This window comes from Theropithecus gelada, chromosome 18 (genome assembly GCF_003255815.1).
Source record: "Theropithecus gelada isolate Dixy chromosome 18, Tgel_1.0, whole genome shotgun sequence".
NCBI lineage: Eukaryota > Metazoa > Chordata > Mammalia > Primates > Cercopithecidae > Theropithecus > Theropithecus gelada.
In genome coordinates this window covers 1137019-1149167 of record NC_037686.1, presented here as the reverse complement: position 1 = coordinate 1149167, position 12149 = coordinate 1137019, and the positions used below count along the sequence as shown (strand labels likewise).

The following is a 12149-nucleotide window of genomic DNA, read 5'->3' as shown; positions in this document are numbered from 1 at the left end:
CCCATCTCTACTAAAAATACAAAAATTAGCTGGGCATGGTGGCAGGCACCTGTAATCACAGCTACTTGGGAGGCTGAGGCAGGAGAATCACTTGAACCTGGGAGGCAGAGACTACAGTGAGCCGAGATTGCACCATTGCACCCCCAGCCTGGGTGAAAAGAGCGAAACTTTGTCTCAAAAAAGCAGAAAAAAAATTGATAAGCCTTACTGTTCTCCATCATCACAACACTCTGAAAGTGACTGCTGACCACTCAAAGGCTACCAGCAGTTAATATCTTCTCAGTGGAGTTCAAGCAACCCTGTGGAATAACAGCACCATCCCATTTTCTCATTTTCAATTCATATTTGGGGCCAGGCGCAGTGGCTCATGCCTGCAATCCCAGCACTTTGGGAAGCCAACGCAGGCAGATCACTTGAGGCCAGGAGTTTGAGACCAGCCTGGCCAACATGGTGAAACCTCATCTCTACTAAAAATGCAAAGAAAATTAGCCAGGCATGGTGATGCATGCCTGTAATCCCAGCTACTCAGGAGCCTGAGGCAGGAGAATCGCTTGAACCCAGGAAGCGGAGGTTGCGGTGAGCCAGGATTGTACCACTGCACTCCAGCCTGGGTGACAGAGTGAGACTCCATCTCAAAGAGAAAAAAAAAAAAAATCCAAAGATTCAAATGCCTTTATGTTCAGGATATTTTGTTCCCAATTTCAGTCATTGATTATATTTTTACTCTGTGACTTCACATTTAAAATGTCTGAACAACTCAAATCAACATTTAAATGTCTTTTTCAAAGTGCTGTGAAGTCCGATGTGTTACTCTGAATATGGTTTTGTTTTTGTTGATTTTGTTATTTATTAAAAATGGAATCCTTGACTTTTTTTATATTTACTTATTATTCTTGTATAATAAATGTACTTCATGCTTCATACTCTGGAAGTGCTGGCCGCGCTGCTCTGAGTCTTTCAGGGAGCACCATCACTGTGCAGCCCAAGCTTTTCCCAGACACTTCTGGACAGGTGCTCCTAAGGGGCACATTCACCTAGAAAAGTGCACCAGAAAGGAAAAAAAAAAAAAAAAAAAAAAGCATATTTTTTAATGTTGTAACCTAAATTTTCATTGCCTACAATTGTAATACTTTATACATCTATAGTGATACTTCATACTTTCAAAATGTGCTCTTCAGTTATACAACTTGAAGGGTCAGATGTTATTTCTGTCTTACAGAGGAGAAAATACAGTCATAGGACAAAATGCAGAAGCAGTAAATGAAACAGGTGGGACTGGAACTCAGGCCTCCTGACCAGCTCAGCTCTTTCTCCTACATTACAAAGTCCGTGTACACTCACACACAGCGAGAATAAAGTCCTGAGCCTGGCCATGGGGACTCACACCTGTAATCCCAGCACTGTGGTAGGCTGAGGCGGGAGCATCATTTGAGCTCACAAGTTTGAGACCAGCCTGGGCAATGTGACGAAAATCCATCTCTACAAAAAATACAAAAAATTAACCAGGTGTGGTGGTGCACACCTATAATCCCAGCTGCTCAGAAGGCTGAGGCACAAGAATCACTTGAACCCTGGAGGCAGAGGCTGCAGTGACCCGAGATCATGCCACTGCACTCCAGCCTGGGCAATACAGTGAGACCTTGTCTCAAAAAAAAAAAAAAGAAAGAAAAAAAATGTTTTGAGGAAAAGTAGAGGATTGAGATAAAAGGTATTAACAATAGTGTATCAGTGGGTTCATGAGAGACCTTGGAAAATACTAGGCTAAGCAATAATCATGTTTCACCTACTTAATGTGATTGATTCTCCTTTAAGATAATTATTTTTAAACCATTATAGATGTATGACGTTCTGATCTGAATATAAGTGTAATTATTAGCTTCAACTAGTTAAGAAGATTTGTCTTAGAAAAGACTTCATAAATATGAATTTTAGGCCAAGCCGCTATTTTATGCTTACAGAAATTGGAGCCTATAAAGGTTAAGTGACTTACCCCAAATTACTGCTAGTTGGCCTGAGATAATTCAAATATATTTCCTATAACACAAACTTTCCAAATTCTCTTTTATAGCCGTATTACATAATTCTGATCAGATTTCAAATGTTAGGACAAGCAGTAGCTTACTCCTTAGTTCCAGTGGGAAATTAAAAACAAAATAAGGCCCAAAAATATCTATTCTTTGAGACAGTCGCTTGAGGCCAAGGCTTGAGTGCAGTGGAATGATCTCAGCTCACTGCAACCTCCACCTCCTAGGTTCAAGCAATCCTCCCACCTCAACCTTCCAAGTAGCTGGGACCACAGGTGCACACCAATACCTGGCTAACTGTTGTACTTTTTTGCAGAGACAAAAAAGAGACAGGGTTTCACCATGTTGCCCAGGCTGGTCTGGAACTCCTGAGCTCAGGTAATCCACCCACCTCTTCCTCCCAAAGTGCTGGGATTACAGGTGTAAGCACCACAACCGGCCACAAAAATACCTTTGTTTTGTAGCAAAGTTTGATGTTTGACAATAATTGCTTAAAAATGGAGAATTCTCAATAAAATCTTAACCAGAGTTTTTGTGTTGTGTAAATTAAAGAAAAATTTTCAGACTGAATCACACTTTGCTGATGAGACAATGCGAAAATATTTTTTCAAGCTTCCATTATTTAATTTTTCCTGAGTGTGTGTGTGTGAAGAGACAGTCTCATTCTGTTGCCCAGGCTTGATGGAGTCCAGTGGTGCAATCATAGCTCGCTGTAATCTCTAACTCCTATGCTCAAAAGAATCCTCCCAGCTGGGCACAGTGGCTCATGCCTGTAATCGCAGCATTTTGGGAGGCTGAGGTGGGCAGATCACCTGAGGTCAGGAGTTCAAGACCAGCCTGACCAACATGGAGAAACCCTGTCTCTACTAAAAATACATAATTAGCTAGGCGTAGTGGCGCAGACCTGTAATCCCAGCTACCCGGGAGGCTTAGGCAGGAGAATCGCTTGAACCCAGCGGGGCGGAGGTTGCAGTGAGCTGAGATCTTGCCATTGCACTCCAGCCTGGGCAACCAGAGCGAAACTCCATCTCAAAAGAAAAAGAGTCCTCCCACTTCAGCCTCCTGAGTAGGCTGGGACTGCAGGGATGTGCCACCACACCCCACTAATTTTTAAAAACTTTTTGTAGGCCGGGCGTGGTGGCTCACGCCTATAATCCCAGCACTTTGGGAGGCCGAGGCGGGTGGATCACGAGGCCAGGAGATCGAGACCATCCTGGTTAACACGGTGAAACCCCATCTCTACTAAAAATACAAAAATTAGCCAGGCATGGCGGCATGTGCCTGTAGTCCCAGCTACTCAGGAGGCTGAGGCAAGAGATTGCTTGAACCCAGGAGGCAGAGATCGCAGTGAGCCAAGATCATGCCATTGCTCTCCAGCTTGGGTGACAGAGTGAGACTCTGTCTCAAAAAAAATTTTTTTTTGTAGAGAAAGGGTGTCAGTCTGCTGCCCAAGCTGGTCTCAAATTCCTGGGCTCAAGGTATCCTCCCACCTTGGCCTCCCAAAGTGCTGGGATTACAAGTTTGAACCATTATGCTTGGCTAATTTGTCCTATTTTTTTTTTTTTTTTTTTTTTTAAATACAGGGTCTTGCTCTGTGGCTCAGGCTGGAGTGCAGTGGTGCAATCTCTGCTCACTGCAACCTCTGCCTCCCAGGTTCAAGTGATTCTCCTGCCTCAGCCTCCTGAGTAGCTGGGATTACAGGTGCCCACCACCATGCCCAGCTAACTTTTGTATTTTTAGTAAAGCAGGGTTTCACCATTTTAGCCAGGCTGCTCTCGAACTCCTGAACTCAAGTGATCCACCCACCTCAGCCTCCTAAAGTGCTGGTGTGAGCCACTGCACCTGACTTATCCTAATCTTTATCGAGAAAAGATGGCTTTTTCCTGTTGCTCAAAAAAGGTGTTTTTTCCCTCATGTACAGGCAGAGGTCTAGAGCTGCTCCTGGCTCTTGTACTCTACTTTGACCCAATGAGAGCCTCATTTCTCTTCCAAGGTGAGTGTGTAACCAACATAAAATATGACTTCCCTTTAATTCAACTAGATATTTAATGAATTCCGCACATTCCAGATGTGCTAAAAAGCTAGTCTTTAAGCTTTGCCTTAGTAATTTGTGTAGAAGGGTATAGGTAAAGGTATAGGCGTGGTGGTATGTGCCTGTGGTTCCAGCTACTCGGAGGCTGAGGTGGGAGGATTGCTTGAGCCCGGCAGGTAGAAGTTGCAGTGAGCCGAGTTCATGCCTTATATGTTACTTGTGCTTTTCCCTTAGGATTTCCCCTGAACTGTTCTGTTAACCTCAATTCCTGTCCTCCTGATCTTTTGTATAAAGAACCACTGATGGAACACTGTGTATTTCCCTTACGTGCCATACCTGTTCATACCTCTCAGGAACACAAGTGTAACCCTTGCTCCCACTCTCGACCTAGCAATCTAATCCTTCTTAAGAGATGTTGGAAGAAAAATTATTGACATTGCAGTTCATAAAAACATGACATCCCAGAGCTTAACCTAAAGTTGTAAGAGAGTGTTTTAAAGAAACTTAATTTTCTTTTTTTTTTTCTTTTTTTGAAACGGAGTCTTGCCCTGTCACCCAGACTGGAGTGCAGTGGCACAATCTCTACTCACTACAACCTCCGCCTCCTGGCTTCAAGCAGTTCTCCTGCCTCAACCTCCCGACTAGCTGTGATTACAGATGCACGCCACACGCCCAGCTAATTTTTGTATTTTTAGTAGAGACGGGGTTTCACCATGTTGGCCAGGCTGGTCTTGAACACCTGACCTCGTGATCTGCCCACCCTGGCCTCCCAAAGTGCTGGGATTACAGGCGTGAGCCACCGTGCCTAGCCCAACACTATTTTAGTGGTATCAAAATTATTCCTTTGTGGCTGGGCACAGTGGCTCATACTTGTAATCCCAGCATCTTGGGAGACTCAGACAGGAGGAATGCTTGATGCCAGAAGTTCCAGACCAGACTGAGCAACATAGCAAGACCTCATCACTACAAAAAAAAAAAAAAGGTTTAAAATTAGCCAGTCACAGTGGCATACAACTACAGTCCTAGCTACTTAGGAGGCTGAGGCAAGAGGATCACTTGAGCCCAGGAGTTCTAGGTTAAAGTGAGCTGTGATCATGCCACTGTACTCCAGCCTGGGTGACAGAGTGAGACCCCCGGCTCAAAAAATTAAAAAAGTATTATCTTGCAAAATTTGCCAAGTAATGGTCATTCTTCAACTGTGATATTGTCATAATGCCATGGATGTTTTCAGGGTTAACAAAATTTTGTGGTATTCCTTTTTTTTTTTTTTTTTTTTTTGTGAGGTAGGGTCTCCCTCTATTGCCCAGGCTGGAGTGCAGTGTGCAATCATGGCTTGAAGCCTCGTGACATCCCGCCTCAATTGATCCTCCCACCTCAGCCTCCCAAATAGATGGGACTACAGGTGCACACACCATGCCTGGTTTTTGTTTTGTTTTGTTTCTGTATTTTTGGTAGAGAGAGGGTTTCGCCACATTGCCCAAACTGATCTTGAACTCCTCGCTCAATTGATCCACCTGCCTTGGCCTCCCAAAGGGGTGGAATTACAGGCATGAGCCACGATACCCGGCCTGGAAAAAAAAAAAAAACACAAGAAACTTTTGAATCGATTTATTCTACCACATTTAGAACAACTGCTGCTTATCATAGACAGGCTATTTGATTCTTCCAATCAGGTTTATCAAAACTGAAGATTCCAATTTAACATCTTTAATCCAAACATGTTTTATTAGTATATTGACAGAAAAAGTAAATCTTATTCATAACTTGAGTTTAAAATTTAAAATTCCATATATTACTGAAGTTAAAGCTAATATAAATCTCAATCTGATTCTGATAAATTAAGATGTATATGGAAACCCTAAAGCAAACACTAAAAAACCCCTCAAAAATTAGTGATTAAAAAAAGACAAAAAATAGTGATAAAAATCATTAAAGAAATTAAAACATTAAATTAGAAAGTATTCTTTTGGGCTGGGTGTGGTGGCTCCCACCAGTAGTCCCAACACTTTGGGAGGCTGAGTCAGGAGGATCGCTTGAGGCCATGAGTTTAAGACCTGTATTTGAGTGAGACCTTGTTTCTACAAAAAAATTTTAAAAGTAAGCTGAGTGTGGTGGTACATGCCTATAGTCCCAGCTGCTCTGGAGGCTGAGGCCAGAGGATCTGTTGAGCCCAGGAGATCAAGGCTGCAGTGAGCTATGATCACACCACTGCAGTCTAGCCCCAAAGACAGAGTGAGACACTGTCTCTTGAAATTAAGACAATATAATATTCGGCCGGGCGCGGTGGCTCATGCCTGCAATCCCAGCACTTTGGGAGGCCAACGCAGGTGGATCGCAAGGTCAAGAATTCAAGACCAGCCTGGCCAACATGGTGAAACCCCCATCTCTAGTGAAAATACAAAAATTAGCCATGCATGGTGGCACGCACCTGTAGTCCCAGCTACTTGGGAGGCTAAGGCTGGAGAATTGCTTGAATCTGGGATGCAGATTCAAGTGAATCAATATCGTGCCACTGCACTCCACCCTGGGTGACAGAGCAAGACTCTGTCTCAAAAACAAAAAAGAAAAGAAAAGAAAGTATAATATTCACTTAACACAGAAGAAAGCAATAGACCTGCAGGTGATTTCTGATCTTAAAAAAAAAAAAAAAAACAAGAAAGCAGTAAGGGAGAAATAAAGGGGGGAAAAAAAACACGAGGCAAAAGAAAAGTAAGATGGCAAACACAAATCCAGCCATATCAATAATAGCATTAAATGTGAACGGGGCTGGGCGCAGTGGCTTACACCTGTAATCGCAGCACTTTGGGAGGCCGAGGCAGGCGTATCACCTGAGGTCAGGAGTTTGAGACCAGCCTGGCCAACATGGTGAGACCCTGTCCTGAATAAAAATACAAAAATTAGCCAGACATGTTGGTGCAGGCCTGTAATCCCAGCTACTTGGGAGGCTGAGGCAGGAGAATCACTTGAATCTGGGAGGTGGAGGTTGCGTTAATCTGAGTATCAAAATTATTTGAGTATCAAAACTGAGTATCATATATATATAATCTGAGTATCAAAATAATAAAAAAAAGAAAAAAGAAGTAAATGGACTTAATCAAATCAAAAAGCTGAAACTGTCAGACTGGATTAAAAAAAGAAAATTCAACTATATGTTGTCTACCGAGCAAGATACACTTTATTCCTTTTTTTTTTTTTTTTTGAGACAGAGTCTCGCTCTGCACCCAAGCTGGAGTGCAGTGGAGAACAATCTCGGCTCACTGCAGCCTCTGCCTCCTGGGTTTAAGCAATTCCCCTGCCTCAGCCTCCCAAGTAGCTGGGATTACAGGCGTGTGCCACCATGCCCAGCTAATTTTTGTGTTTTTAGTAGAGACAGGGTTTCACCATGCTGGCTAGGCTGGTCTTGCACTCCTGATCCCGGGTGATCTGCCCGCCTCAGCCTCCCAAATACAGGCTTGAGCCACCGCCCCCCGCCTTGTTTTTTTTTTTTTTTTTTTTTTTTGAGACAGAATTTCACACTGTTTCCCAGACTGGAGTGCAGTGGTGTGATCTCAGCTCACTGCAACCTCCACCTCCCAGGTTCAAGCAATTCTCCTGTCTCAGCCTCCCAAGTAGCTGGGATTACAGGCATGCACCATCACACCCAGCTAATTTTGTATTTTTAGTAGAGACAGAGTTTCTCTATGTTGGTCAGGCTGGTCTCAAACTCCCGTCCTCAGGTGATCCGCCTGCCTTGGCCTCCCAAAGTGCTGGGATTACAGGCATGAGCCACCATGCCAGGCCCCAATTTTTTTATTTTTCATAGAGATGCAGTCTCACTATGTTGACTTGGATGGGCTCAAATTTTTATTCAATAGGTTTATGCTTGACTAATGAAAAATGAAGTTTCTGGGTTTCTGATATTTTTCTATTAACTAAATAGAGAGATGTAAAAATACATATATACACACATATAATATAGAGGGGACTGTCGGTATACATATTGTCAAGAACAACACTTTAGAGACATTGTTTTTTAAATTTTACATTTTTAATAGAAAAACAACTTTTATGACAGCTAAATATACAAGGTAAATTTAATTCTTAAAAAGAAAAATTGGCCAGGCATGGTGGCTCCTGCCTGTAATCCCAGCACTTTGGGAGGCCAAGGTGGGTGGATCACCTGAGGTCAGGAGTTTGAGGCCCACCTGACCAACATGCAGAAACCCCATCTCTACTAAAAAAACAAAAAATTAGCCAGGTGTGGTGGCAGGTGTCTGTAATCCCAGCTACTTGGGAGGCTGAGACAGGAGAATCAGGAGGCAGAGGTTGTGGTGAGCTGAGATTGCGCTGTTGCACTCCAGCCTGGGCAACAAGAGCCAAACTCTTGTCTCAAAAAAAGAAAAAGAAAAATTATTAGTAAGAACAGGCCAGGCATCATGGCTCATAACCTGTAATCCCAGCACTTGGGGAGGCCGAGGCGGGCGGATTGCCTGAGCTCGGGAGTTCGCGACCAGCCTGGGCAACAAGGTGAAACCCCATCTCTAACAAACACAAAAAAATTAGCTTGGTGTGGCAGCATGTGCCTGTAGTCCCAGCTACTTGGGAGGCTGAGGCAGGAGAACTGCTTGAACCTGGGAGGCGGAGGTTGCTGTGAGCCAAGATTGCGCCACTGCACTCCAGCCTGGGCAACAGAGTGAGACTCTGTCTCAAAAAAAAAGAAAAAAGAAAAAAAAATAATAGCAGACTTCTAGTGGTACATGCACTGAAATAACCTTATAAGTCTTTAGAGAAAAATATTAATGCCAGACTCTTGGTGCATAAAAAGCATATTTATTACACAGTTTATACCAAAAGCGCATTTGAAATACACATTACTCTGGTACAATAAGGTGGGAAACTCAGCCTCAATGTTAATTCAGCCTTGATCTTAATATAGTCTGTCTCTTAGTGCATACCTCATAGTTTGTCTCAAAAGTTGAAAATTACAAGCAATTTTCTGTTGATAGCTTTATTTGTAATTTTGGCAAAAGTTTTTTTTTCGTTGAGATAGGGTCTTGCTCTATCACCCAGGCTGGAGTGCAGTGGCACAATCTTTTGGGCTCAAGTGATTCACCCACTTCACCCTCCCAAAGTAGCTGGGACCACAGGTGTGCACAATCACGCCATGCTAATTTTTAAAATTTTTTGTAGAAATGGGGTCTTGCTATATTGCCCAGGCTGGTCTTAAACTCCTGAACCCAAGACATTCTCCTGCCTCAGCCTCCCAGAGTACTGGAATTATAGGTGTGAGCCATTATGCTTTAAAAAAAGCTTTAATTATTATTTTGCTAATTTTCTACAGTCATGTCAGTTTCACATGAAACATCTGAGTACCATTTTTGATGAAAATTGTAGAATAGGGATCATAATATTTTCAGACTTTTTAAACAAATTGAATCATAAGTATTTATTATATATAAAAATAAAACAAAGCAGATTTATTTTTTTATAGAGTTGGGGGGTCTCTATGCTCCCAGGCTGGTCTTGAGCTCCTGGCCATCCTCCGGCCTTAGCTTCCAAAAGTGCTGGGATTATAGGTGTGAGCCACCACACCTGGCCCAAAAAGTAAATTTTAAGACACGTTTAGATTTTAATTTTCGAAAAACAAAATCATTTTATTTGTAGGGGTGAATTAAAGTGATTAAAATAATAACTTGGATAGCCAACTGGTATAGAGTTACTTTCTTAAGATCAATGGATGAAGCAACTAAATTAAGAACTACACACATCAGAGTGAACGAAGATTCTTTGAAAAAATAAACTTAAAAAAGTAAAAAGAACTATGCACAGAGGTGCTAAATAGGCAGTCAGACCCCTCATATCATGTATTATGCAGCTTCTTGCAAAAAGTTGAATTGCTACTCTTTTTAATGTTTGCTTTTGTTCACTTAAAAGTTTTTTTTAATATATAACATATTAAAATAAGTTGAGGAATGAGCTTTCACTTTTTTTTTTTTTTTTGAGACAGAGTCTTGCTCTGTCACCCAAGCTGGAATACAGTGATGTGATCTTAGCTCACCAGAACCTCTGTGGGCTCAAGCGATCCTTCCACCTCAGACTCCCGAGTAGCTTGGATTATGGGCGTGTGACACCATGCCTAGCTACTTAAAATTAATTTTTTAAAAACTTTTTTTTTGAGATGGAGTATTGCTCTGTTGCCCAGGCTGGAGTGCAGTGGCGTAATCTTGGCTCATCACAACCTCCGCCTCCTGGGTTCAAGTGATTCTCCTGCCTCAGTCTCCTGAGTAGCTGGACTACAGGCACATGCCACCATGCCCAGCTAATTTTTGTATTTTTAGTAGAGACAGGGTTTTACTATGTTGGCCAGGCTGGTCTCGAACCCCTGACCTTGTGATTCACCCACAGCGGCCTCCCAAAGTTCTGGGATTACAGGTGTGAGCCACCATGCCCGGCCCTTTTGTTTTGTTTTTTGTTTTTCTTGAGACACAGTGTTGCCCTGCCTCCCATGCTGGAGTGCAGTGGCACAATCTCACCTCACTGCAACCTCTGCCTCCCAGGTTAAAGCGATTCTCCTGCCTCAGCCTCCTGAGTAGCTGGGATTACAGGTGTGAGCCACCACGCCCCGCCTAATTTTTGTAGTTTTAGTAGAGACAGGGTTTCACCATGTTGCCCAGGCTGGTCATGAACTCCTGACCTCAAGTGATCCGCCCACCTCGGCCTCCCAAAGTGCTGGGATTACAGGCATAAGCCACTGTGCCGAGCCTTAAAAAACTCTGAAAACGTGCTCAATTTTAAAACAAAAATCAGTATGGAGTCACTCACATATGCTTGTTTTCTGTGGTCTCACATAATCTCTCATTTAGTCACATATATGCTGATTTTTTTATCACAATGAAAAGAAAGAAAAAAGGGTTTCAGAAGATAGAATCCATGAAGAGGCTAGTAATGAATCCTCTGACCACAGAAAGTCAGTGATAGACTGCAAGATCACAATTTATCAGTATCGTAACAAAGAGGTATAATAAATTTTTTCTAAAATACCCAGTTCATTTTTACAACGAATCACACTGATAAATATTTCTAAATGATTCATGTACTTTCATATGAGGTTATTAATAGTTATGCTTTTCTGGTATTAGTTTTTTCCTATTCTTGCTTCAAGGTCCAACCATAAATTTCTGGACAGTCTCAAATATCCCAAGGGCTAGGAATAAACCACAAAAGTGATAATTCATCAACATTTATTTTTACCAATGCAATAAATAAATCTGTCATGAAGTTAATTTCTCCTAATTTGTATAAAATAATCCCATTAACCTGTGAAAAGTAATGATCATATTGATTTTTCTAGGGCTCAAACCCTTAGACAAATATCTCTTTGATTACCTGTTAGTGTAAAGAAAACTGAATGCATTTTATATTAATATTTAAACTACTGGTAACTGTAAACAAAGTAGCATTTATTAAAATAGAATATACACTTAATTTATACTAAATTCCAGGGAGATTTATACAAGTTTTTCAGCCTTAATTTTTAAAGGAACACATGATTTTTTTTTAAACATTACCAGTCAAGTATATATACAAAATTGAAACATGCCATTCAAGCCAGATTGTGATTTTAAAATAACAAACCTCTAAATAGCTAAGTAATGTACAATGTGTAAAATTCTAATTACACACAGGTATAATTCTTACATAAATATTGGCCCTATAATACCGAGCGATATTTACAAGCAAACATGATCCAAACAGCACATGCAGATTCAGGGTAAGTAAACACTCGGACACGAACTGCCAGTCGCACTTGGTCTCCACGGCAACAGATTATTTCTTCACAGAAAGGAGATCTATTTAAGAAAAAAAAAAAGTATTCAATTAAGAAGTGACCATACACTTTACTTCCTTATTTGCAAGTAAATCAGTATTTCAAATAATTTTTTCAGACTAGGCATGGTGACTCATGCCTGTAATCTCAGCACTTTGGGAGGCCGAGACAGGTGGATCACCTGAGGTCAGGAGTTCAAGACCAGCTTGGCCAACATAGTGAAACCCCATCTCTACTAAAAATTACAAAAATTAGCCAGGTATGGTGGCAGGTGTCTGTAATCCCA

General features: G+C 41.8%; 1 protein-coding gene across 2 annotated transcripts in view; it reads right to left on the bottom strand.

Annotated features, from left to right (window-relative positions):
* Positions 1 to 11012: 11012 nt before the first annotated feature.
* CEP76 (centrosomal protein 76) overlaps positions 11013 to 12149 on the bottom strand; it is a 29037-nt gene continuing 27900 nt past the window's right edge. Inside the window, exon 12 of one of the 2 annotated variants that reach the window (XM_025365013.1) lies at positions 11013 to 11885. In XM_025365013.1, coding sequence (XP_025220798.1) covers positions 11747 to 11885 — 139 coding nt within the window. In that variant the 3' untranslated portion in view covers positions 11013 to 11746. The remainder of the gene's footprint in view (positions 11886 to 12149) is intronic. The other variant, XM_025365014.1, reaches the window with a different exon arrangement.